Source organism: Vulpes vulpes, chromosome 10 (assembly GCF_048418805.1).
Source record: "Vulpes vulpes isolate BD-2025 chromosome 10, VulVul3, whole genome shotgun sequence".
NCBI classification, from domain to species: domain Eukaryota; kingdom Metazoa; phylum Chordata; class Mammalia; order Carnivora; family Canidae; genus Vulpes; species Vulpes vulpes.
In genome coordinates this window covers 14,186,538-14,213,183 of record NC_132789.1, presented here as the reverse complement: position 1 = coordinate 14,213,183, position 26,646 = coordinate 14,186,538, and the positions used below count along the sequence as shown (strand labels likewise).

At 46.4% G+C, this 26,646-nt stretch overlaps 1 protein-coding gene across 2 annotated transcripts in view; it reads left to right on the top strand.

Moving 5' to 3' along the window:
• The window catches only part of KSR2 (kinase suppressor of ras 2), a 408,105-nt gene that overhangs the window by 323,628 nt on the left and 57,831 nt on the right, over nucleotides 1-26,646 (top strand). For both annotated transcript variants that reach the window (XM_072722940.1, XM_072722941.1), the window contains exons 9-14: nucleotides 938-1,056; nucleotides 10,456-10,624; nucleotides 18,445-18,486; nucleotides 19,096-19,168; nucleotides 23,541-23,589; nucleotides 25,486-25,853. In XM_072722940.1, the coding sequence (XP_072579041.1) occupies nucleotides 938-1,056; nucleotides 10,456-10,624; nucleotides 18,445-18,486; nucleotides 19,096-19,168; nucleotides 23,541-23,589; nucleotides 25,486-25,853 (820 nt within the window). The remainder of the gene's footprint in view (nucleotides 1-937; nucleotides 1,057-10,455; nucleotides 10,625-18,444; nucleotides 18,487-19,095; nucleotides 19,169-23,540; nucleotides 23,590-25,485; nucleotides 25,854-26,646) is intronic.

Genomic DNA, 26,646 nt, shown 5'->3' with positions numbered 1-26,646 from the left:
TTCGCCCCAAGGCAGCAGGTGCCTGTACAGGCGAAAGCAATGGCTCTTTCCAGAAGTCCACCAGCTTCTTGCTTCCCCTTCGCCCTCCACCCTTGTTGATAGGAAGTTTAAAATATAGTTGGTTTCCATGGAGATGGTAACTCAGGCTAAACAGAGAAAGTAAATCCCTGGGTCAGTGCAAAGCTTTAACTTTTCCACTAACACCCCAGTCCTGCTCTCCCCCGCAAAAAAAAAACCAGTTAATGAGTAACACTGCCAGGCATCGAATTTGAATTTGAGTTTCTCAATGTGCCCCTCCCTGTGGTCCTGATAAGATAATAACAGAGGAGTAACAGGAAGAGGAGCTTGGATGATGTGGTTTGGATCAGGAAGCATTTATTTAGCATTAGCTATGAGCCCAGCTTTTTGTGTGGCTTCAGGGATGGCACTGAGAGGAGGTCTGGAATACTAAGCCTTCCCTTCAGGAGCCCAGTGGTTGGACAGCCTGAAAAATCCCACAAGCAGTGAAGGAGGATCCCAACACAAGAGTTCTATGGGGGCTGGGGAAAGGTAGTCATTCTGAACTTGTCCATTGACTGCAGACCTTAAGGAATCAAGAGGAACCTCTTGTATTTCAAGGGAGAGTCAAGTCTGAAATGAATGCCAGTGTGAAACAATTATGGTATTGAAAACAGCCGGATAGCTTCAGTGTTATGATGAAAATTTCTAATTGACGAGTCATTTGTTGAGAATATAAGAATTTTAGAACCCACGGAGAACACTGGATCTTACTACCGTGACACAAGGGCTATCATTTTTAGAGAATTCCCTTTCTGTCCTGGGACGGGGTGGGGAGACCGTCGGGGTAGGGTCCCAGCTCTGTTCTCCTGGCATAACCGTATAAAATCAAAGTAGTACTTAAACTCCCAAATTGCTGTTTTTACCCCTACGGATCCAGCAAGGTTAGTCCGAACAGAGTCCGTCCCATGTGACATCAACAACCCTCTACGAAAGCCACCCCGGTATTCGGACCTGCACATCAGTCAGACACTCCCCAAAACCAACAAAATCAGCAAGGTGAGGCTGGGGTCCTGCTGGGTTGGGGCATGCTGGGATTGCCCACTGCCTGGGAGGGGCAGGAAGACAGGGTGGGGGAGCTTGCATGGCTGGCTCTGGGATCCTTTGCCTCCCAGTCCACTTGGGGTGTCCTAGTTCTGTGTTGTTTGTGTCAAGCTAAGCTTGGGGGATATCCAGCCATCACAGGAAGAGTCAGTGTGCCAGAAATCTGTCTAATTTAGAGAGAGGGCACATAAAAATGAGAATGAATGAGTCTTTCAAGGAGAGGCAGTGGGGATATAGCAGGAGAGCCTGAGTAGATTCCTTAGTGGACCAGATCTGCCCTCTTTGCTCTGTGAGATGTTTCGCCATCTGCCATGATGAACTTCGCAGATGGTTCTGGGCTGACACATCTTTTGAATCGGACCACCGAGGGATGGGGCGTCTATTTCTGAGCTCCTGCTGGAGGCTCAGTGATGGATACAGGCTGGAGGGGGCCCAAAGCTCTGAGCCTCAGCCAGTTTGGTTGGCTTGTGGCTGGTCCTCACATGGTGGTCAGCAGTGAGCTTCTCTGTGCATCTTTCTCTCCACCATGGCGTGGAAATTTCCAGGGTGATTTCCACATCCTGTGTTTGGTCTGTTGGTCAGACAGCACCAGAACTATCCCGGGGAGACTTGCAGCCTACTGTGACAGTAGGAGGCAAAGGCTGCAAATGCCAACAGGTGATTTCTCAAAGTCTCCAGTGCTTTCATGTATTGTGTTGAAGGTGAGTAAAGTGTCGATCAACTCTAGCATGTGGGAAGTCACCACCTGTGTTCAGGACCCAGGTGAGCATTACAATGGCTGAGTGACCTCTCCCTGGCAAGGCTCAATCTTGCTTCTCTGCATAAGGCTGGAGAGAGCATTGCCCCCTCCCCAACCCACCCTCCACGTAGTAGCCAGAGTGATTCCTAATGAACATTATTTGAATCCCGTCCCCCTCTGCTTAAAAACCATCCAGTGGCTTTCTACTGCATTTGGAAAGCAGATCAAGCTCCTTACTGCAGCCTGCAAGGCCCAGCGTAATTTGGTCCCTCCCTCCATCCCTGATCACTCTTTGCATGCCTCCCCACCAAAGCACATATGTTCTTTCTCTCATGCACTATCACCCACCGTTTTTACTACTGGCTGTCAGCCATTCACCATCTGGCTCCTTGTGGCATCATCTCAGCAGTAGAGAGCTTGGCCTCTGCAGTCAGGCAAACCTTGCCATCAACCTTGGCTTTTCCTACTTATTAGCAGTGAGACTCTGGGCAAGCCATTCATCTTTCTTGGCTTCAGTTTTCCTGTATGTGAAATGGGTATGTTCTGGTTATCCAGCACTGCACGACAAAGTACCTCAAACTTTCTGGTGTACCACAGCCTTTTCATTATGCTCATGGAGTCTGTGGGTCAGGAATTAGGACAGGGTACGGTGGGTCTGGTTGAGCTCTACTCCATGATGTTCAGGGACTCAATAGGGAAAACTCACACCGCTGGGGCTAGATTCTTCTAGAACAGAGATTGGCAAACTGTGGTTTATAGGCCTGACCAGCTCAGCACCTGCACCCACTTTTGTGAATAAAGTTATATTGGAATGAGCCACACCCATATTGTCTATGGCTGCTTTCACACTACAATTGGGAATTGAGTGGTTCTAATAGAGACACATGGTTCACAAAGCCTAAAATATTTACTATTTGGTCATGTCAAGAAAAAGTTTGCCAACCCCTGATCTAGAGCCTTCTTCACTCACCTGTGTGGTGTCTGGACTGGGAGTGCACGGGGCAGGGTTCAGCAGAGACTCAGTGGGAGCATCTGCATGTGGACTTGCCTTATGGTTTGGGCTTCCTCAGAATATAGCAGTTTCAGGGTAGTTGGGTCTCTTACAAGGCCAGTCAGGGCTCAAAGAGCAAGTGTTTTAGCCAACAAGGTGAAAGTTGCATGGGATTTTATAACCTAGCATTATAAAAGCCAGTGTATTGTCTTGATTTGTCACTAGCCAAGGGTTGGTATATGTATACTGTACTGATAGAGGCTCTCATGCTCCTACTCAGATTCAAGGGGAAGAGGCAGGCATAGATACCACCTGTCAATGGGAGGAGTCCAAGGAGTTTGAGGCCATGTTTTAAAGTGCCCATGGCAGGGGCACCTGGGTGGCTCAGTTGGTTAAGCATCTGCCCTTTTAGCTCAGGTCCTGATCCCAGGGTCCTGGGATCAAGCCCCACATCAAGCTTCCTCCTCATCGGAAAGTCTGCTTATTTCTCCCTCTGTCTCCCTCTGTCTTTCCCCTGCTTGTAGTCTCTCTCTCTCTCTCTCTCTTTTTAAATAAATAAAATCATTAAAAAATAAAAAATAAAGTATTCATGGTGGCTAATAAGAGCATCAACCTCAGAGAGTTGTTTTGGGAATGAAATGAGATAATTAACATAAAAACACTTAATATGGTTCCTGGCACATAGTAAGTGCCCAGGAAATTCTAGATACCACTATCAGGTTCAATGTTGGGCTTCCAATCCAAATGTCAGGCTGGGTCCACTTTTTCTTTGTTATATGCAAAAGATACATAGATATCTCTAGAAGAAGGGATCCCCACCTCTGGGGGTGCTTAGGGGGCTCAAATGGTACAGCTCCTGAGAAGTAACTGTGTGTGTCTATAACCCATTCTTTTCTTTGTGACATCTTAGGGGGTGGGTTGCTCAGAGCCATCTCGAGACCTTCCCCTCTGGCTTTGCCGGCACAGTGAGCCTCTCAATCAGATGGGACAGAAACACAGGTCAGATAGATCAGTGACTATGACATGGTTCTGCTTGTCTGCCAGCAGGAGAATTTGATAAGAGAAATAAATTAACCTCTATTTAGAAAGCAGCTTTGACTTGAAGGTGGACAGGATCTATCACAGGGCTGGGTTATTTTTTCCTCTCTTTCTCTTCTCACTGGCTTCACACAGATTCTTTTTGTCAGGCAATGATGTGGTTAGTGCAATAGATTTCTGAGCCAATTTGGTCTGAAGACTTCCTTTTCATTGCTCTGTCTCCTCTCCTGTCTGGCTCAGTCAATCCAGGTTCACGGAAAGCCTTAGCTTTTCTCCCAACAGAATAGTTAAAGAGGGTGCATTTGGGAGTTAGAAAGGCCTGGGCTTGGAACTTTGTTCCTTCACCTGAGTGGTCACAGCAAGCTCTCTCTGCCTTGGTATCCCCCCCTTCCCAACCCAATCCCCATAAAAAGGACAGTACGATAGCAGACGTGATTGGGATTGTGGAAAGGATTAGATGCAATGACACGTGTGAAGGGTTTAGTCCGCCACTGGATACTCAGTAACAAAGAGACAGAATGGGGAGGGGAAGAGGAACAGGAGGAGGAGGAGGAGGAGGAGGAGGGGAAACAGCAGCATCTGCCAGCAACTCAGGGGCCAGTCTATAACACTTATGCTTCCACATCAAGGCATCAAAACCCCATGTGCAGTGGTGTCCAAGGCTGAAGACCTGCCTGCTCCGGTGCTGCTATTTGAGACAGCTGCATGCAGGCATGCCCTTTCCAATTGGTCTTGCGCTGGGGCCAGCTCCCTGGACCTGCCACAAGACCATGGATCATTATCCTGTTCTTCCATCAGAACCATGACTCAGCTACTCTTTGTGGGTCTGCTCTAAGCTGTTACTGTTGACTGGTTTCCTCATCCTCTACCTCCCTCTCTCCATGCCATTGCTTCTGCCACCATATAGTTCCTATTCTTCATCACCTCGGCTTATTTGTTTTCTGGCCTGTTGTAGCTCTTTCTGTTCTCTTTGAACCTCATTTCCTCTCTGCTGTGCTCCTAATGCTGTTTGCCCTTTTTCCTGTTGGCCAATTCATCTTTTCATTCCATGTCATAGTCATGGGCCAGCTGCAATCTCATTCTGACCTGTGGTCCTGTGTTGGGTATGAGCTGTGGAAGTCACAAGACAAGGGTGATTGTTTAGGACTACCTGTTCAGCACAATCTATTGGGTTAGAGGGTAGGGACAGTTTCCTCAGGAAAAGTCCATGAGAGAGGCAGTTATCATCACCACCACATCCAGACCAGTACACAACTGAGTGGAGTGGGGACCTGGGAGATGAGCATGCTTCTGTTTCCTTCCCAGAGTCAGATGTGGATTTCTTGTGACTTGGCACTATCTTGTTTTTCTGCTGCTGGGCTGGAGGTTAGGACCTGGGTCACAACTCTCTGTATGACTCTAGCAAGTCATTCCCTGCTCTCCAAGTCTCAGTCTCCCTGTTTACAGAATAAGGGGTTGGACTGGGAGGTCTCTGAAGGATACTTCTGCATCTCAGCTGGGCTCAGAAAGAGGATTTATGCCACCAGCCCTTCCTGGAATGATCTGATAGAGTGTGAGGTTCCTCTCAATGGAATGCAACCTCCAGTTGCTGGTCCCGTTGGGCTGTAGCTCTGGGTCTGACCTGCAGAAGGAATTTCCCCTCCTGTTGTAGCAATTTGGCCAAGGAATGTAGGTACCTATGCAGCGCTCTCTTGGGATGATTCTGTATATTTACAGCAGCCCTGAGCTACACAGATTAGAAAGACCTAATTCCTACCATCAAAGAGGTAGAGATCATTCCTTCCTCTATAAACACAATTCCCTCCCTTTCCTCCCTTTCCCTCTCCTTCCAGTTCTCCTTCTTTTTCATTAATTCACTCATTCATATAGCACTTATTACTACCTTTTACATTTTTATTTCTGTGCTAAGTTCTGCAGATTCCTAGATGAATAGGACACAGTCTAGGAGGAGGAGATAGATCTTTTCAAACCTCCCTCCCTCTCTCCTTCTCTTCATCCATCCAACCCTTTCTCTCCCTTCTTTCTTGTTTTCCTTAATCTAGCACATATTTATGGAAGGACCACACTGTGGCATATTTCTAAGTGCTGAGAATAGGGAGCTCCCAGCCTAGAGAATGAGAATGAGAATGAGACAAACAAGTAGACTGAGAAGTGACGAGGTAGAAGCAATAGCTGAAGCTGAGGGAGTAATGCAGAGGTAGCTTTCAGAGCGAATGATGTGCTTTACTGGGTGGATCAGGGGTTAGGGGAGCTTCTCAGAAGATAGGAAAGGTAAGCTGTGTCTTCTAGGCAGACTAGGACTAGACAGATATTCCTAGTAGGAATAAGAGCATGTCCCAAGTCTTGAAGATGTGAAGTAGCCTGGTTTGTGTTGAGGACTGTGAGCCCCCTCATCCAGCAGTAATGCAGCACCCCCACCTGATGAGGTAGGGTCAGCCGAGGCCTGATGGAGAGTCAGGACATTTACTACCACCCACCTTTAGTGAAGCTATTCCCCATCCCTGGTATCAGTGGAGGCTCCATGGGGAGTAGTAATGAGGCACTCCTACTTCTCCCAACAAGAGTGTATCAGAGGAGGCTTATGAAGGAGCTGGAATTCCTACCCCCACCCAGCAACAATTAGAAATCCTCCTATCCTCAGTGGCCAGGCCAATAGAGGCAGAGAGCCTAGGCATCGGCCCTTACCCAGCAATAACAAGACAGCACACATCCTCTTCCCTGCTAGGGCAGTGTCACAGGAAGCCAGCTAAAGCCGAAGATTTATTTATTTTTAAGATTTTATTTATTTATTCATGAGAGACACACAGAGAGAGGCAGAGACATAGGCAGAGGGAGAAGCAGGATCCCTATGAGGAGCCTGATGTGGGACTCAATCCCAATATCCCAAGATCATAAACTGAGCCACAGGCAGATGCTCAACCACTGAGCCACCCAGGTGCCCCTAAAGCCGAAGGTTTGAATAAGACTCAGAGTCTCACACCCTAATACCCAGATGTCCAGGCTTCAGTGAAAAATCACTCATCACACCAAGATCCAGAAAGATCTCAAACTGAATGAAAAGAGACAATCAATAGATGAGATGAGTGAGATTTTGGAATTCTCTGACAAAGATTGTTAGAGCAGTCATCATAAAAATGTTTCAATAAGTAATTATGAACAGTCTTGAAACAAATGAAAAAATAGATCACTGCAAAGAAGTCGAAAGTCTCAGCAGATAAAAAGAAGATATAAAGGAGAACCATATGAAAATTTTAGAACATATAACTAGGAAATGCAGTAATTAAAATTAAATAGTGGAGAGACTCGATGACAGAATGGAGGGGCAGAGGAAAGAATATGTGGGATTGAAGATAGAGCAGTAGAAAGTACACTGTCTGGTAACAGAAAGGAAGTAGACTGAAAAAAAAATGAGTAGAGCCTCAGGGATCTTTGGGACAACAATAAAAGGCATGGTGTTGGTGTCATTAGAGTCCTGTGAGAAGAGAAAGAGGGCAGAGCTAAAAAGTTCTGCAAGAAATAATGGGCAAAAACATCTCAAAATTGGCAAAAGACATAAACCGCTGTTCCTATTTTCTAATTTGGAAGCAAATAAACATACCATATTCATGGATTGGAAGATGCAGCATAGTTAAGATGTCAGCTCTGCCAAAAATTGATACCTAATTCCTATCAAAATCCCAGCAAGATTTTTTTTTCCAGCAAGATTTTTTTTATAGATAAAGACAAGATCATTCTAAATGTTATATGAAAAGGCAAAGGAACTAGAATAGCTAAAAACAATTTTGGAGAAGAATGAAGTGGGAGGAATCAGTTTGCCCAATTTCAAAGCTTATTATATAGTTAACAGTAATCAAGACCAAAAAGGATATACAGATGGCAAGTAAACCATGAAAAGATGTTCAATATCATTCACCATTAGGAAAATGCAAATTGAAACCACAGTGAAATATCACTACATTCCTATCAGAATGGCTAAAATAAACCACAGTGACAACTCCAAATACTGGCTAGGATGCAGAGAAAATCAATCACTCATACAGTGTTGTATAAAATGGCATAGTCACTCCAAAGAACAATTCTTGCATTTTCTTTAAAAATTAAATATGCAATTCAATTACCATGCTGTTCAGAAACTGCACTCCTGGGTATTTATCCTGGAGAAATAAATACTATTGTTCATATGAAACCTGTACAAGAATGTTCATAGAGCAACTTTATCCACAGTAGCCACGAAGGGAAAACAACCTAGCTGTCCTTCAATGAGTGAATAGTCAGACACACGGTGGTACATCCATGTCATGGAATACTACTCAACGATCAAAAGGAAGAAACTTGGGGTACCTGGGGGGCTCAGTGGCTGAGTGTCTGCCTTTGGTTCAGATCATGATCCCAGGGTCCTGGGATCGAATCCCACATCAGGTTCCCCATGGGGAGCCTGCTTCTCCCTCTGCCTATATCTCTGCCTCTATCTAGGTTTCTCTCATGTATAAATAAATTAAATCTTTAAAAAAATAAAAAGGAACAAACTTGATACACACAACAGCTTGGATGTATCTCCAGCGAATTCTTCTGGGGAAAAAAAAAGCCAATCCAGAAAGTTACCTACTGTATGATTCCATTTGTGTAGCATTCTTGAAATGACAGAATTATAGAAGTGGAGAATAGATTAGTGGTGTCTAGTGTTAAAGATGGGAGGAAGAGATGCAAGGAAAGAGAGGGAAATGGGGATAGCTATAAAAGGGCCACGTGCAGGATCCCTGTGGTGGTAGAAAAGTTCTGTATCTTGACTATGTCAACTCAGAGTCTGCATTGTGATACTGTGCTATAATTTTGCAAGATGTAATCATCAGAGAAAACTGGCTAAGTATGCACAAGACCTCTGTCACTTCCTAAAACTCATGTGAATCTGCACTTACCTCAAATAAAAAAACCTTAATAGCAAATTATGTCATCAACGTAATTGCTACCATTTATTGACAGCAAAGTGCCTCGGCCCAACGCGAGGGCTATAGGTCCATCCATAACCTCATCTAAACTTCAAAGCAGACCCAGCACATGGATGTTCTTAGCCCCCATGAGGGACTAGGAGAGACTGAAACTCACAGAAGTGAAGTGGCTTACTTGGAGGTAGTGGGGGTGAGCGGGTCCTGGGAGGGTGATACGTGTAGCACAGGCACCCATTGGGCATCTAGATGGAAAATGTCCATTTCCCATTCCCCCTTGCCCTCCTATGCTGGTTGGTGTTTTTATGCTGACTCTGGAATTTGGCAGGTAAATACACCTGTTGTTAAATAATGGAGTCCTCAGGCACCCGGAGCAGGTCAGAGTGATGGACCTCTGAGTAATGCGGGGACCAAGGGACCACTGTCTTGTGTGTGGACAGATTATGTTGCCTCTGAAAACACTTGGTTCTGTTGGCTTCGAGAGGCAGGAATCCCTCTTACAGAATGTGGAGGTTTGCTGGTATTATTCTCATTTTACAGTGAGCACAACTGAAGGATGGAGAGGTTAGGCATTTTGTCCAGGACGTAGAGGGAGGAGGTGGTTGCAGGATTTGAATCTGTGCTTGCCTGACTCGGGTTGCTGCTGGTATGAGTTTCCTGGGGCTGCCGTAACAAATGACCACGAACTGGGTAGCTAAAGTAGCAGATATTATTTCTTTCAAAGTTCTGGAGGCCAGGAGTTTGAAATCAAGGTGTCAGTGGGGTGGGTTCCTTGTGGGGCTCTGAGAGAGTATCAGCTCCATGCGTCTTTCCTAACCTCTGGTGGCTCTGGCCATCCTAGTCATTCCTTGGTTTATAGATGCAGCAGTCTAATCTCTACCTCTGTCTTCACATAGCCTTTTCCTCTGTGTGTGTCTCTCATTTCCCATTTCTTGTAGGGACACTTGATATTGGATTTAGGGCCCACCTTAATCCACAATGATCTCCTGAGATCTTTATTTCCATCTGCAAGGACCTTTTTCCAAATAAGGTCATTCTGAGTTTCCCAATGGGCAGATCCTTTAGGGAACTCTATTCAAGCCACAACACTGCTCCTGATGCCACCGCCACCGGGTCTGTCCTGAGGGTGCACACATGGATCTGTCTTTGTGTTTGCTTAGAGCAGGTTTGAGGTCCAGGCGAGGCAGGGCCCACTCCAAATGATATGTGAGGGAAGAAGCCGAAGGCTCACACTCACTCTCTCTCTTGAGCTGTCAGGCTGTTGATTCTTTAATAAACACTCGGGAGGAGAAGTGCTATGATGGGAAGAGCACTCTGGGCACCTCGGCGTGGGACTTTCCAAAATCAAAAGGCACAGGGAGCATGGCTGTCACCTATGTGGCTTTTCATTATGTGGTAACCTTTTGCTCTGGAGTCCAGACAGTGGACAGGAAATTGATGCCAGAAACTGTTCCTTCCACAGCTGGATGCAAACCAGCTGGCAGGTGGGGATGATGAAACAGGTGGGACATGGGAAGGGTCGTGGCTGAGGGGAGGGGGGCTAAGGATGCTGGGCAGGGGGTTCCTTCCTCCTTGCTCTCTCTCACTGCTGTGTCTCTGCTTCTCTGCCTACCCCTGGCCCCTGCCCTGTTTTCTTTCTGCAGGACCACATCCCTGTCCCTTACCAGCCAGACTCTAGCAGCAATCCCTCATCCACCACGTCCTCCACACCCTCCTCGCCAGCACCCCCGCTCCCTCCCAGCGCCACACCGCCTTCTCCCCTGCACCCTTCCCCGCAGTGCATGAGGCAGCAGAAGAACTTCAACCTGCCAGGTACCTCTGCACCTGGGGAGTCGCCGAGGCGGGAGGGATTGGGTTCGAACCAGAGCCGTGTCCAGGGCAGTCAACAGGTTGAAGACATGCAGTTGAGCTTTCCCATGTGCAGGGAATCACCACATATTACCATATTTGATCTTTAGTTTAGCCACAAAATAAGTCTTCTCCGCTCCATTTTACAGATGAGGACACTGAGGCTCAGAGAGGTAAAGGGACTTTTGGTCAATAGCAACTCAGTGTCTCCAACTAAGCGTTGGACATGCATTCGAGCTGGCAGTGGTCTCATGAGCTAAATAGCTTGAAACTGGCATCAGGATCCTGATGCAGGGCTGCATTTAGACAGAGTCTTACTCCAGATGTCAGGATAGGGCACTGAATGAGCAGCTGGAGTCCTGGATTCAGTATCCAGTTCTATCCTGTTCATGCCACCTGACCTCTGACTTCAGCTTCCCCACCTCAGAAAGGGTACAGATGAATGAGAGGATCCAAACGGTTCTCCTGGCTCACAAATTCCAGGGCATCTGGCTGCTAACCTGCAACCATGCACGGGGCTATGCAATGCTGGAGAAGCCACTCACGAGATGTTTGGCTGCTGAGCCTCCTTTGTCATTAGACTTAAGAGATCTTCCTCTGCTCAGGTGAACTGGATCTAAGAGTGTTCCCATCTCTTCTGAGGTCTAGCCCAGTCCACTTCCTCTTCTAGAACTCTAAGGACTTTCCATCTTGGCCATATTTTCAGCCCCACAGCTGATGTCAGGAAGGAGACTGGTGGAATGAGGTCTGGCTTGGTCAATGGGAACCGGAATCTAGAGCTGTGTCACTCAATATGGTGCCCATAGCACATGTTGCTATGTAAATTTAAATGAATTAAATTTAAATATAATTAAAATGTTAATTCCTCAGTCACATTAGCTGCATTTTGATTACTCAATAGCCACTTATGGCTGATGGCTGCTATATTGGACGGTGTGGCTACAGAACATTTTTTTCATGACAGAAAATTCCACTGAATGGTGCTGATCTGGGGGCTGATTTCACCTGAGCCAGGGAGCTTCATGCAGGGGGAGGAATTCCTGGTCCTCAGTCACAGGTCACACTTCCAAGCCTAATCAGCCATGAGGGCATGGCTGGTAGGCAGGTGGAAGCCCACTCCCACACCGAGGCAACATCCCGATACAGCTACTGGATTTAAGGACAAGCTGTCACCTGCCCACACTGTTTTGATCTGGGCTGTGTCCATAGGAGTAGGGCACATTTTGAAGTCTTGGCAAAACTGAGATTTTTTTGTTAAGTTCAAGCTTAAGACAGTCTTATATCTATTTGGTGTGAAGGCCACTCACTTGGCAGCCACCAAGGACCATAACATGAGTCAGCAGCTGGAAGCATCTCTGTGTGTGCTTCCCTGAGTCAATTAGGCCAAAATTGTCCTCTATGTCCACAGATAGAGAGCTCCCAGTGCCACCCCAGGGTGGTCCATTCCTACTTCACTGGAAGGGGGTGAATGGAAGAAAGACCAGTTGGTACTTCATGACCCCCCAAACCTGGAGGGTAGTGGGTCTGGGTGCTTTCTTAGAGCTACTCCACCACACCCCAGACACTGACTTCAGGGTATTTTCCCTGAAATTGTTTGCTGCTTGTGTAAGGGCTAGGGGCTGAGAAAGGATCTCTTAAGGGAGAACCAGAAAGAGCTGTGGCTCTTTCTGTCCCTAAAAGACTCTGCTGGCATCTGTAGACAAGAGACCCAGCTAACCAGGAGTGATCACTGTTTCCCTGAGCTTCTTCATTCCTTCGGTCCGGTCTCTGAGGAGTCCTTGCTGATTTGCTGGTAGCCTGCCAGTGGATCTGCATCCAGTCCAGAGCATCTCATGACTGTGACATTTGGGGAGTGGGCCAAGGGATCCTCTGAGCGAGGGTACTTTAAAACAGTATTAAGAGTATCCACTCTGGAGCTGGGCTGCTTGGGTTCAAATGCCAGCCCTACTACTTAATACCTGCATCATACTGAGCCAATCTGTTACCACTCTGTGCCTCTGCTTCCTCATCTGTAAAATGGAAATAATAATAGTATCTACTTCATAGAATCATTGAAGGACTAAACCTCGTCATACACGTACAGAGCTGAGCAGAGTGCCTGTCTCATTGAAGATCTTAACAAATGCTGAGTTGCCTGGGTGGCTCAGTTGGTTGAGCATTCAACTCTTGATTTCCACTCAGGTCATGATCTCAGGGTCGTAAGATTGAGCCCCACATCAGGCTCCATGCTAGGCGTGGAGCCTGCTTGAGATTCTCTCTCTCCCTCTCCCTCTGCCCTTCACTCTCTCTCTCTCTCTCTCTCTCTCTCTCTCTCTCACAAAAACAAAAACAAAAACAAAACGACCATGGCTACCATTTTTGGCATTTTCACCATTACTACTGGTTAATATGGGCCTAATCAGAATTATGGAAATAAAGATGAAATCTTCATATACTCTGGTATTGGGAGTAGGAATTGAATCACCCATTGAGAAGGTAATTTTGCATTGTCTGTCAAAGTTTTATATGTACATTCCTTAGACCAGCAATATCACTTCTAAGACTTTATATACAGATATGCTTGCGTAGGGCGCAGGGATCTGTATGTAAGGATTTCATTGCAATAGTGGAAAATCTGGACTCAACCCAAGTGGGGAATGGTTGGCAATCAAGAGGCCCTGATACACTGTAATATATCTGCATAATCAAATATTCAGCCTCCCTTAAAAAGAATGGGGTGACTTCTTGTAGCTATCCTGACATGAAAGATATCCACAATGTCATTTTAAGTGGGAAAGTAAGTAATTTGCAAAGCTGTTGGTATAATAACATCCTACTATTCTAAAACAATTATATATAGTTGTATGTTTATATGTGTGTATATATAAACTTGTGTATTTATACATGCACAAAAAAAGTCTGCAAGAACTTCATGGCAGGTGTTTCTAAGAAGAATAATTTTATTTTATGCATTGCTACAATGTATAGAATACCAAGGAGCATGCACCAGTTTTATAATTGAATAATAATGGTAAAATGCAATATTGAAATGGAAAGCAAAATAGGACCATCCCGATGAGCTGCCAAACCTTCTCTCTTGACTTAGAAGATTTTAGCAAAATTCTCTCAGGATGACAAGTGCCTGTCCTGTTCACATAAAGTCCTAGTCACTTGTCACACTCTTGACTGTGAGCCTTTGCTGATGGGAGAGGCAGCTCTGACCATGGTTCCCTGCCAGATATTGAGTTTTCTAAAGACTGTTCCAGCTAATGCCTAGGTATAACAATGTCTCCAACATGGACTGATCTAGAACATTCTTTTGCAAAAGGGTTTGTAGGGGGAACAGACATTTGACTCACTTGTTAACCTCATGACATAGGAAAGGAGGGTTTTTAGTTGGAAAACCAAGTGCATCAGACACAGGCTTGGTAGGGTTTGTGATTGACCTCCTTGTTCTCTGCTACTCACTTCCAAATCATGTGGGTGTGTTTGACATGGCAAGTGGCAAGTGGGTGTTTCCTCCTTTCAAAACCTTCAACCTCCCCTCACTCTGCCCTGATTCCCTCTTAATCCTCAACAGTGCTCCCCCTTCCCTGCCATGAACTTGTTCATTTATTAACTTTAGTGTTCATGTCCTCATGACAATAAGAATTGTCAGCTCCATGAGACAAAGAAACATGTCTGCTTCATTCATGCCTCTATACCTGAAACCCAGCATGTTGCCTACTGCCAAAGGCACTAATGAGATGTTTTTTTGTTTTTGTTTTTGTTTTTTTTAAATAAGGGAGTGATTGAATGAATCAACGAATGACTTGAGATTCTTGAACTGCCCAGGGCTGCAGTCTTCTGTCTTCAAGTCATCCCCTAGCCCTCAGACTGCATTCATCCATCTATTTCCATAGCACATATTTACTGAGCATCTACTTTGTACCATTACTACACGAGGCAGTAGGGATAGAGCAGTACACAAACCGGGACTGCCCAGTATGAGTTTCCAGTGGCTGCTGTAACAAATCACCACAAGCTTAGTGGCTTTAAACAGCCCCAGTTTATTATCTTATGGTGATGGAGGTCACAAGTCCAAAGTCAGTTTCACCAGGCTAAACATCAAGGTGTCCGCAGAGCTGTTTCCTCTGGGAAGTGCTAGGAAAGAATCGACTTCCTCGCCTTTTCCCAGCCTCTCGTGGCTTTCTGCATCCATTTGCACAGAGCTCCACACCACTCTCACCCCTATTTCTATCACTGATTTCACATATCTGATTCTCTCCCTGACTCTGAGCCATCCTCCTCCCTCTCATAAGGACTTATGTGATTACATTTGGGGCCCACCCAGAGGATCCAGGATAACCACCCTGTCTCATGACCCTTAACTGAATCATACCTGCAAAGGCCCTTTTGTCATGGAAGGGGACGTAGTCACAGTGTCCAGGGATTAGGATGTGGACCTCTCGGGTAGAGTGATATTATTCTACCTGCCACCGTCCCTGTTCTCACGGAGTCTATGGCTTAGTGAGAGAGATGGGTTAGCCACGCAGACATACACCTCAAATAAGTTACGACAAGTACTTTGACGGGAAAAGCATAGCATCAGAGCAGCCCTACAGCAAATTCGAGAGGAGAGCAAGTTTAGGTTGAAGGGTCAGCAGTGGCTGAGTTCCGAAGATGGGGGAGAGTTGACCAGTAGAGGGAGCAGAGCATGTGCAAAGTCCCTGCCCCAGGAAACAGCAGAAAAAAATGTCCCTATGACCTGAGTGCCATGAATAAGGGGAAACAGCACCAGGCAAGACTCAGAGGTGCAGGGAAGAGGCCTGGAAGGGCCTTGCAAGCATGACAGCAATCTGGATTTTATCTAAGAGGTGAGGGCAAGAGATGACTTCTCCTCCATTCTTCCTTCTAGATCCTTCCTTCCAGAAAACCATCCAGGCTGCTTTGGGGGGAGGCCTTGGGGAAGGAGGGGAGGAAGAAGGGCTTCAGAGTAGAAGTGCCTTCAAAGTGGTCTGCTTATCCCTCTGGCCTCTGGCCACCTGCAGCCTCTCAGTTCCCAAGTCCTCTTCAGTTCCAGAGAGCGGGGAGCCACTCAGCTTTCCTGAACAGGCCACTCAGGTTCATTGGCTTCCTGTTGGAGCGGCTCCTTGCTGGTGTCTGTTGGCAGCAAGGACAGGGCTCACAGTGACGCCTTGACTCCTCTCTGGCCACTCTCTCCTTTGCAGTCATCAAGAGTGAGCAGTTCTCCAGCATGCAGAGCGGTCGAAGAGGGAGGGGGGCTCTGTGCGTGGAGACGTTTGCCACTGTCCCTGTGCCTGACACCTGTCCATTTTCAGAGTAGTGCTTGCTCCCTCCCCCAGCTGCTGCTCTGTATAAGAATATCACTGCCAGCTAGCCTTTTCTGCAGACACCGAATCCCGTCCCACTTGGGGAGGGAAGAGATCAGCTAAGCCTCTTGAGAACCCCGGGTGGTTCTTCCTTTTTAATTTTAGCCCCTTGTTGACTGTGTGCAATGAAAAAGCCTAAGTTATCTAACAGAAGAAGGTCCTTGAAATCTTGGGGGTTGGTTTTCTTTTAAAGCTCTGCCCTGGACTTCGAATGAATTGCTTCTCATCCCCGGCACCTCATTTTGCCGAATCAGAAAATGCATCCGTTTGGATTCCAACTATCTGGGATATCTGGGGACCGCTGTGCTAGAAGAGACTACAAGAGAGTAGATTAATTCCACAAACATGAGTTGTGCACCCACTGGTCCAAGGGCCCTTGGGATCCTGAGATACCAAGGTTTGTTCTCTGTCCTGGGGGAGTTTATAAATCAGTTCCAACCTCAGAGGCAGCTAATGACTTCGCTCTTTGAAATTGATTTTCTCTTAATTATAAGTCATTCTTGTCTGGTTATTAACAGAGCTTAGAAAGATACTGGCTTATTCGTTGCGGCTAATGCTTATTCAGCGTTTCTACGCACTGTGATCTCATGTAATGATAATCTCAGCCCTGGTTGGGAGAGACTGTTATTATCTCCATTTTACACACATGGAAACTGAGACTCAGGAGACAGTTGCTGAAGCTTTTACAAACAGCCGAAGGAAGAGCAAGGATTCGACCCTCTAGGATCAGCCTCCTACTCCTGCTGTGCAGCTCCTCTTTGCTTTAGCCCTGAAGTCACCAAATTTTCTATAATGGGCCTGATAGTAACATTTTAGACTTTGTGGGCTGTATCCCCTCCATTGTGGCAAATACCTCTGACGTTGTAGCACAACGGGAGCCAAAGACAGCATGCCACTGAATGAATGTGAGCCTGTCTTCCAATAAAACTTTATGTACAAAAACAGCTGATGGTACAGATTTGGCCCGTGGGCCATGGTTTGTCAACCACCGTGTGAATTCTTGGTGAGTCAACGTGCAGTTGTAGGTTGTCCCTGGAGGTAACAAAGTTGTTTCTAGAAGCATAGTCACCAATTCAGACTCCTATCTGACCCCACTCCTGCTCACTTCCTCTGTCCAGGGAGATGAAGCTCTGTGTGACCTCCCCCACTGCCCATGATACCTCTTGACCCCACTGGAGGAACTGGTAACATTAGAAATCTCAGGGATGTCCGGAGCAGTTGGCCTCTTTTGAGTGGACTGAAAGTTAAATGAATTGTAGGGAAAGCAGCATCAAGTTGAGGACATTTCTTTTGTCCCTAAATATAGAGACCAGCTCATGCTCGTGGTAGGCAGGATCACGGTACCCCAAAGATGGCTAGGCTCTAATCCCAGAATCTGTGAATATGTTATTTTTATCTGTGACTTTACTTTGCAGATGTGAATAAGTTAAGGATCCTTAGGTGGGGAGATTCCCCTGGATTATCCAGATGGATCCTAAATGTAACCATAGGGGTCCTTACAAGAGGGAGCCAAGAAGGCCAGAGACAGCAGGAGGTGATGTCAGGACTGGAGTGATGGACTCTGGGCCAAGAAATGTAGGCTCTAGCAGCTGGAAAAGACAAGGAGCAGATTCTCCTCTGGAGCTTCCAGAAAGAACCAGCCCTGCTGACACCTTGATTTTAGCCCCTTGTGACTTATTCCATACTTGTGATCTCTAGAACTATAAGAAGTTGTTTTAAGCTACCAAGTGTGTGGCAATTTGTTACACCAGCAGCAGGAAAGCTAATATGATGCTCAAGGTAGAAAATTTGGAAGACACAGGAAATGCATATTTTTTCTAATTTTATTGAAATATACTTGACATATAACATTGTATAAGTTTAAGGCACACAACACATAATGATTTTAATTGTTTGAGGACCCTCCAAACTTTTATCCACAGTGACTGTACCGGTTTGCATTCCCACCAACCATGCCCTACACACTTTCTCCACACCCTCGCCAGTACTTCTCTCTTGTCTTTTTGATAGTAGACATCTTCACAGACATGAGAATATTTCATTGTGTTAGAAAGGATTTTTTGAAAGCTTCTGTAATCACTCTGGCAAATCACAGACTTTTTCTCTCTCTCTCTCTCTCTGTGTGTGTGTGTGTGTGTGTGTGTGTGTGTCCCTATGCAGTTAACAAAAATGGGACTGTGCTCTGGGTGACCCTCCGAGTTGAGATGCTCTGTTTTCAGGGGGCTTTAAGTGAGAGGGTTGGCATTGGATGTATAGAGCTCTGGTTCCTTTATATATCCTCCCAGTCCCTTGTCATTTAGGGTGTCTGCAGAAATCTGGAAACCCTCAAGAGTGGGCAGGGAACTCACATGATCGCTGTGGGACCAGATTTGTTATTTGAAGGGACAGCCCCCAGGGCAGCACTGACTTTGCTGTTTTCATTGTTTTTGCAAGCATCCCACTACTACAAATACAAGCAGCAGTTCATCTTCCCAGGTGAGTCCTGAGCAAGCCTGCTGAGGGACATGTGTTGCTGGAATGGATGAAAGCAAGGCTCTCGGGGTGGTCAAGCTTAGAGAGAGGGTGGCAGTGGAACCGCCAGATCCCCAGGATCATAGTGGGACGTGGAGGTGGAAGAGGAGAGGTTGGGAGATCCCAAGGCAAACAGAAAGGCCTGAGAAGGTGGTCAGCAGTAGAGGGATGGGCCAGGGTGAGGAGGGGTGCAGAGGGAGAGAGGGGGTAAGGGAGAGGTAGTCAGAGGGCCTGAGTGGGGCACTGGGGGCCATAAAACCAAGTGGCCTCACCATCCCAAAGAGAACTCAGGAGTAGGGGGTGATTTGGAGGTGACCAGGGTGCTTCTGGTCAGAGGCTGAGGGTACTGGCCACCCTCTAGTCAACAGGGGGGTGTTTTGTGTCATCTTAGAACCCTTCTGTGTCTGAGCAGGAAAAGTTCAAGCGATGGAGGAAGGGAAAGGGGATGGTCAGCCCCAAGGACCTGTGATGTTTTGTAAAGTTACTAGCTACTCCATCTCCCAGGAACCAGGTTCTTGGGGGAGGCTGCGGACCCCACATTGGGTTTCTGACTGTCTCATGTCTGCCTCTCAGATGTTGTGCCGGTTCCAGAGACGCCAACCCGGGCACCCCAGGTCATCCTGCATCCAGTGACCTCAAATCCAATGTAAGTGGAATGGAAACCTCCCTCCCCTGTCCTGGGCCTTCAGCCCAGTCAGGGTCACTGTCTTCTGTCTTTATTTTCCTGAAATTGATGGGGTGGGATACTGGAGTAAGTCAGCTCTGCTTCATGTCCTGGCCTTGCTTGTCAAGTCTGATTTCCAGGGGCTGGACCATTTCCTTAGGGATGCCCAGGCTCTTCTATAATCAGGAAGATAATTTTCTGCAATAGCTAGAGCTTAATGAAAGAACAGTTATTCTACATCATTGCCCCCCCCACTTTAAAAAGCATAATTGGGGTTCATCTTGCACAAATTGTGCAAGCATAAAAAGCATGATTTAGGGTTATGCTAGGGATCAGCAAACTATAGACTATGGGACAAATCCAGTTTGCCGCCTGTTTTTTTTTTTTAAATAAAGTTTTATTGGAACACAGCCATGTGCATTTGCTACAACATACTGTCTATTGTGGGTTTCAAAGTCCACAATAGCCAAACTGTGGAAGGAGCCTCGGTGTCCATCAAAAGATGAATGGATAAAGAAGATGTGTTCTATGTATACAATGGAATATTACTCAGCCATTAGAAATTACAAATACCCACCATTTGCTTTGAGGTGGATGGAACTAGAGGGTATTATGCTGAGTGAAATAAGTCAATCAGAGAAGGACAAACATTATATGGTCTCATTCATTTGGGGAATATAAAAAATAGTGAAAGGGAATAAAGGGGAAAGGAGAGAAAATGAGTGGGATATATCAGAGAGGGAGACAGAACATGAGAGACTCCTAACTCTAGGAAACGAACAAGGGGTGGTAGAAAGCTAGGTGGCGGGGGGTGGGGGTGACTGGGTGATGGGCACTGAAGGGGGCACTTGATGGGATGAGCACTGGGTGTTATGCTATATGTTGGCAAATTGAACTCCAATAAAAAAAATAAAAATAAAAATAAAACAAAGTACAACAGCAGAACTGAGTAGTGGCAACAGAGACCAGATGGCCTGCAAAGTCCAGAATGTTTCCTATCTGTTTACAGACCAAGGTTGCTTACCTCTGGTTTATACCATGATAAGAATAATATAAGCTAATTTTGGAAAATGTGGACTCTTCTAGAAAAAAAAAAAAAGAAGGGAAAAATAATCACTCACAATTGTACCACTCTTAGAACTTTGATGTGTGCTCTTTCTATTCCTGTTTTACATACATATGATTCATGATCTATGCAGTTTCCAGCCTGCCTTGTTATCCTGGAAAGCTATAACATCTCATTTTTTGTATTATTCCAGACCCTTTATAGATACTGTTTTTAATGGCTGTAAAATATCATTATTGATGTAGAAAACTGTCCTTAACCATTTCCTTATTGCCAGATCTCATATCTTCCCATATTTCACTGTCATAAATAACACTGCAATGAGTGTCTTAGGATGTGGCATTGTTAGCATCCTCTCTTTCCAGGTGGTCTGTTCTCTGCACCCAAGTGAAACCACCTTCCTTGACTTAACTTCTTTGGTTGTGGCCAGAGTGTGAGGCATGCTAGGGACTTGATTTCGATTCAACCAGTTTCCCAACTCTTCCCATTTTTGCCTACTTGGTTATTCTTTGGGCTCCCCTAACTACTCCATCCTTTCTGACCCGTGTTATGGATTTTGTTAAAGACCCAAATGGTACATCTGTGAAATCAAAAGAGCAGCAATTTGCTGGGGATATTGTGCCGACATCTAGCTCCGGATCATTTCTTGGCTGCACATAAACCAATTCTACAATTTGTGTAAGACGAACCCCAGGTTATTAAATGGCAGTCGGGGAGTGCCAGCGAAATGCCTGCGATCTGCTTAAACATGCACAAAGTGATGGGCACTAACTCTTCACAGAAGGAAATAATTTAATCGCCAGGCTACCATCATCACGCCTTGATGCAAGCAGAGGAGGGCTCCCTGTTCTGTTGTTGGGCGTGAGGAGGGACTCCAGCTGCATTATTCCACCCAGATCTCCCCAAGTCATCAGGTTCCCAGCATTTCAGCTGTCACTGTGTGGTTGCATTCCGCCTCCCCAGCCGTACTGTAAATAACTCATTTATATGAAAGCAAACAGCACTTTGCGGTCCACCCTTCTTTCCTTTTCTTTTAATTCTTACAGCCTCTCAGGATCCCTGTCTGCAGGAGCCTCTCCAGCAAGTGGACTGGCTCTTTCTGCAGGGTAGGCAGTTTTTTTGGGTTTCAGAGTCAGGAGAGCAGTGGCCCTTCAAATGAGGGGTGGGAAGGGGATCTGCCGAGCTTGCCCAGGGGAAATAGGAAGGGGGCAGGTGTGGTTCTTTTCTGCCCCTGGGTCCAGCTTTTCTTTGCCTTTAGCAGCCCAGTTACTGTCTCCCCACTGCACTCCACACACACACACACACACACACACACACACACACACAGTCTCTCTCTCTCTCTCTCTTTCTCGCTCTCTCTCTCCTCTGAAAGCACACCCCCAGAAACACCTCTAACACACACTGTACCCCACATGCCCATCACATACCATGTGTTCCCATACTCCCTTCATACCCCAGTACATAGCCAGCTACACTGTCAACATATGGCATGCCTCCAACATCCCCAGGAGGTACACCCAACTCACATGCACCCAGAACAACCCCTGCACAGAGCATATCCCATCATACCCACATGGTACTCAACATATACTTAGTACTCACACACACAAACACATTGTGTCCCCCAGCACCCACACCTGGCTTGTGCCCACGCTTAGCACAGCTGCAGCTCACAAGCTCATGACTGCCTCACATTCGTGCATGGACACATATGTGCATGTGCACACATGCACACCCATGCGTGCACATACACACCTGTCTAATGCAGTTTTGTTTCATTCTCATTCTACACATCCTGATGCCATGTGATTGGCAACAGCCAACTAGCTCAAACATGGAGAATTTTTTTTTAATTTTTTTAAATTAATTTTTATTGGTGTTCAATTTACCAACATACAGAAAAACACCCAGTGCTCATCCTGTCAACTGTCCACCTCAGTGCCCGTCACCCATTCCCCTCCAACACCCGCCCTCCTCCCCTTCCACCACCCCTAGTTCGTTTCCCCGAGTTAGGAGTCTTTATGTTCTGTCTCCCTTCCTGATATTTCCCAACATTTCTTTTCCCTTCCTTTATATTCCCTTTCACTATTATTTATATTCCCCAAATGAATGAGAACATACACTGTTTGTCCTTCTCCGATTGACTTATTTCACTCAGCATAATACCCAAACATGGAGAATTTTCAAAACACATCTAGTAATCTCTCCGGGGCATTTCCATCAGACTCCATTTACTCAATTCGTACCTAACTTTTGGCCCTTGTCATTTTTAGCCTTTCTGCACAATATCTCTGCACTTGCTCTAGTCCCTTCAGTAGTGATATATAGTATTCTTCAAAGTTAGGATCCATGCCAGTTTCAAACTCTGTGTCCCCTCTGATGGCCTCACACCATTCCTGTCTCATGCAGTTTTCCCCCACTATCTGAAAGTAGAGCATTCCTATGAGAACTTTCATGAACCAAAATGGTGTGATGCAAAGAAGCAATTATTACTCATTTATATGAAAAAATTGAGGAGTGTCCCCCGACCCCCCCAAAAAATACCTCTCTTGGCTTTTCTGATACCTGAGGACACACCTTGCTAATGGATGCACAGAATAAATGGAGATGAAACAGATGCTTATAGACACAAGTAAAAGCTCTGGTGGCTGGATGCTGAGATGCTGAGGGTCACTCCTAGGGAAGGAGCTTGGATGCCCTCACTCAGGCTGCCCTGGATGCACGCTGCCTCTGTAACGACTCGCTGCAAAACATAAGCTGAATGCAATTTCACTTTTTACCCTTTTTCATAAAAGCAAAATCCTCTTCAAATTTCTTTTAGTTAGCAAAACAGATACCAATGTAGATCTTTCCTAAGAGCAAAGTGGCACGATGCCAGCTTTCAGAAAGCAGGAGGTACCTATAATCCCGAACACTAAGGTTCTTCCATAGGATTCCGAACCCAAGCGAACTTTAGCGATCTCATTAATTCTTTCCTAGCAAACCCAGAGCTGAGGATTCTTCTGCCCATGGCATTTAGGCCAATTTCTAAGGAAGCTGCTAGATTAGTGGAAACCAAAGCAATAAAAATGAACCCTGAGCAGTCCAGAAAATCTTTTTAAAGCAGTGTCCTTGTCATTGCTTCTTCATGGTGAGGTTATGGATTATTTTAGATGCAAGTGTTGAAGTGAATTTTGAGATAAAGCCTTGATGGTGAGGGCTTCTCATTCAGACTCTTCATACATGGATAAACAATACACAGACCTACCTTTTCACCTGAGGGTCACATTTATTTTTCTTTCTTTAAAGCTTGGAAGGAAATCCATTACTTCAAATTGAAGTGGAGCCAACCTCAGAGGTGAGATTTGAAGAGGAAAAAACACCTTTTTCCTGGGGCTGCCCAGGACTTGGAGAGCTGACAACCGACTTTAATGATGCAGAGGGCTGGGGGCAGGTGAAGGTGGGGGGACCCTGTTTGATGGATATTCTAACTCCAGGACAGCTAACAAGTGGGGGGCCCCTCCCGGCACCAAGCCTAATGGGGTGTTATATGGTGTGCATCATGGAAAAGCTAGTTGTGCAGAAGTTGGCAAGAGATTTGCATTCTTCATTGAAAAACCAGCTTAGGGCCAGGTGAATACCAAGGGGGATGTGCCCCCAATGCCTTCCAAAGAATACACTGGAGGAGGTAGAGTCTCCGGGAACACTGAGCTTGGCAGGCTTTTGAGAATGTTCTAGGACTTCTTCCCATGTGCCAAAACTACTAGAGGAATAAATGGAGTGTCCTGGGAAAGAACCATGGACTCCTCAGCCCTAATGGTGTGTCCTGAAGCGAAGGAAGTAGAACCAGTGTTTCCAGAAAAAAAATCAAGTCCTTTCTGCAGTTACTGTGCTAGTTGAAAAATTATCCTGGGGGAAGCCAACGGAAATTGTGTCATTTCTCCAGAGTGTGCCATGAGGGACAGGTTGCTCAGGTGTGGGGTCAGGAAGATCTGTGGCCAGCCAAGAGGCCACCTTCTCAGGCTGCTGTCAGGACTCACGCCTCTGGGAATCCCCACTGGCTGGGGCTCCTGCTGTTCCCTCACTCAAGCCAAAGAACCCAAGGGGCAGAGCATTCGCAACCACCGCTCTGGGAAGACAGGCCCCTGGACCGTGCAGGGGTGTGGGACAAAAATGCAGAGTTCTGGCCCTGGCCTGACTTTTTTTCTGATTCAGTAGCTCTGGGGAGGGCCCAGGAATCTGCATTTTCTCAGGAAGCCCAGTGGCTGTTGGATACAGGTGGTCAGATGTGTGCAAGGGATTTATGAGGCTTTCATTTCATTGCAAACCTCACACCGTCCCCGGGGGCAAATTTTATTAGCTCTACTTTATGATGAGAGAAGGCAATCTCAGAGAAGTCAAGCAGTTTGCCCAAGGTCACACAGAGGCCAGATTCCAGCTCATTTTGTCTGATTGTTAAGCCCATCCTATGAGCCTCCCTCCCACCCCTTGCCCTCGTGGCTTCGGAGGAAGCCCGGTCATCTGGCCTGTGCAGAGTAGCTCTGACCTGTTCCCCTTTCTGATTCGTCAGTTCCAATTTTCCTGGGGGAAGCAAAAGGCACTGCATATTGAGGGTTGTCACATGCTCCATGCAGACACCTGATGCACCCATAGCTCAGCCTGTTGTCTTCATTACACATGCATGAGTAGGCAGGTCAAAACATCATGGTAGAATAGGAAAGCATTGGATATTAGGAGTTGAGACACTTGTATCTTAACCCGAGCTCTGTCTGGCTGTGCGATGCAGTTGCCCAGCTCTGCATCATCCCGGGATGACCAACCATCCCTGTTTGCCGGGACCGAGGGGCTTCCAGAAGGGACTTTCATTTTTCATTACTCTCTACACTCAGTATAGGGGTCAGACTTACAACCCCGAGATCAAGAGTCATATGCTGTCCTGACTGAGCCAGCTGGGTGTCCCCTCCCCCAGGAGACATTCAGTGCCCAAACCAGGAAAGTCCAGCAAACCAGCATGGGTGGTCCTCTAGCATTTCTTCTCTGGGAGCTTCAGTTTCTCCCCTAGCAAAAGGGCATTGGATAACCATGATCTCCCTTTCAGCTCCACCTTATATGATTCTAGACAAGAGTGACCTGGGCAAATAGATATATGTCCACACTGGCCAAAAACGCACATAGAGACGTGTCCAGATCTGGGGGACCTCGTGGGAAGGCAGGGCAGGAGCCACTCTGATCACTCTCCCCTTCCCGGCCACAGAATGAAGAGGGCCACGATGAGGCCGAGGAGTCGGAGGATGAATTTGAGGAGATGAACCTGTCCCTGCTCTCAGCTAGGAGCTTCCCACGCAAGGCCAGCCAGACCAGCATCTTCCTGCAGGAGTGGGACATCCCTTTTGAGCAGCTGGAGATCGGCGAGCTCATTGGCAAGGGCCGCTTTGGGCAGGTGTACCATGGCCGCTGGCATGGCGAGGTGGCCATCCGGCTGATCGACATCGAGAGGGACAACGAGGAACAGCTAAAGGCCTTCAAGCGAGAGGTGATGGCCTACAGGCAGACGCGGCATGAGAACGTGGTGCTCTTCATGGGCGCCTGCATGAGCCCACCTCACCTGGCCATCATCACCAGGTCAGTCCTTCCCAGGCTTCCCACCCATGGGTCCATTCCCAGAGCTCTGCTTCTGGTGGCCTTGAGAAGCAGGGGTTCTGGTTAATGCCTTGTTCTGGTAAATGGTGCTTCTTCTGGCTCTACCATTTACAATGGTGTGGTTTTAAGATTTGACATTCCAGAAAATACTTTTGATGCCAAAATCCTTTGGCAGAGTGGTGCCACGGGAAGGGCACCATAAATGGGAGGTTAGGAAAGTTGGTTCTGGTCCCCATGTACTCCAAGGATTTGTGAAACAACATCACTGAGATTCACTGTCTCCGTATTTAAATTGAGCTGAATGGATCCAATCAGGAATTGGCTGATTTTTTTTGTAAAGGGCCCAGGAATGAATATTTTAGCTTTATGGGCCATACAGTTTCTGTACCAACTGCTCAACTCTGTCCTGTGATGTGAAAGCAGCCACAGACAAGATGTAAATGATTGTATGTGGCTGAGTGCCAATAAAACTTTATTTATAAAAGCAGGTGATGTGCTGGATCTGGCTCTTGGGCCCTAGTTTGGCCAACCCTGGGCTGAGATCATGATGACTTCTTTCATTCAAGAAGCAGACAACATTTGCAGCACTTTACCATTGCTATCTTAAATATCCAACAACCATGATCTATAGCTGCACAAGAGACATAGTGAGAACTGACATTAAGAAAATGTCAGGTGATAGCAACTTTCCAGAACTTGATCTCTAGCCTCACTCAGTGACATGGGGCATTGAAAAAAAAAAGCTTTGGTTTCAATTCTTTGGTGTGTTTTTAAA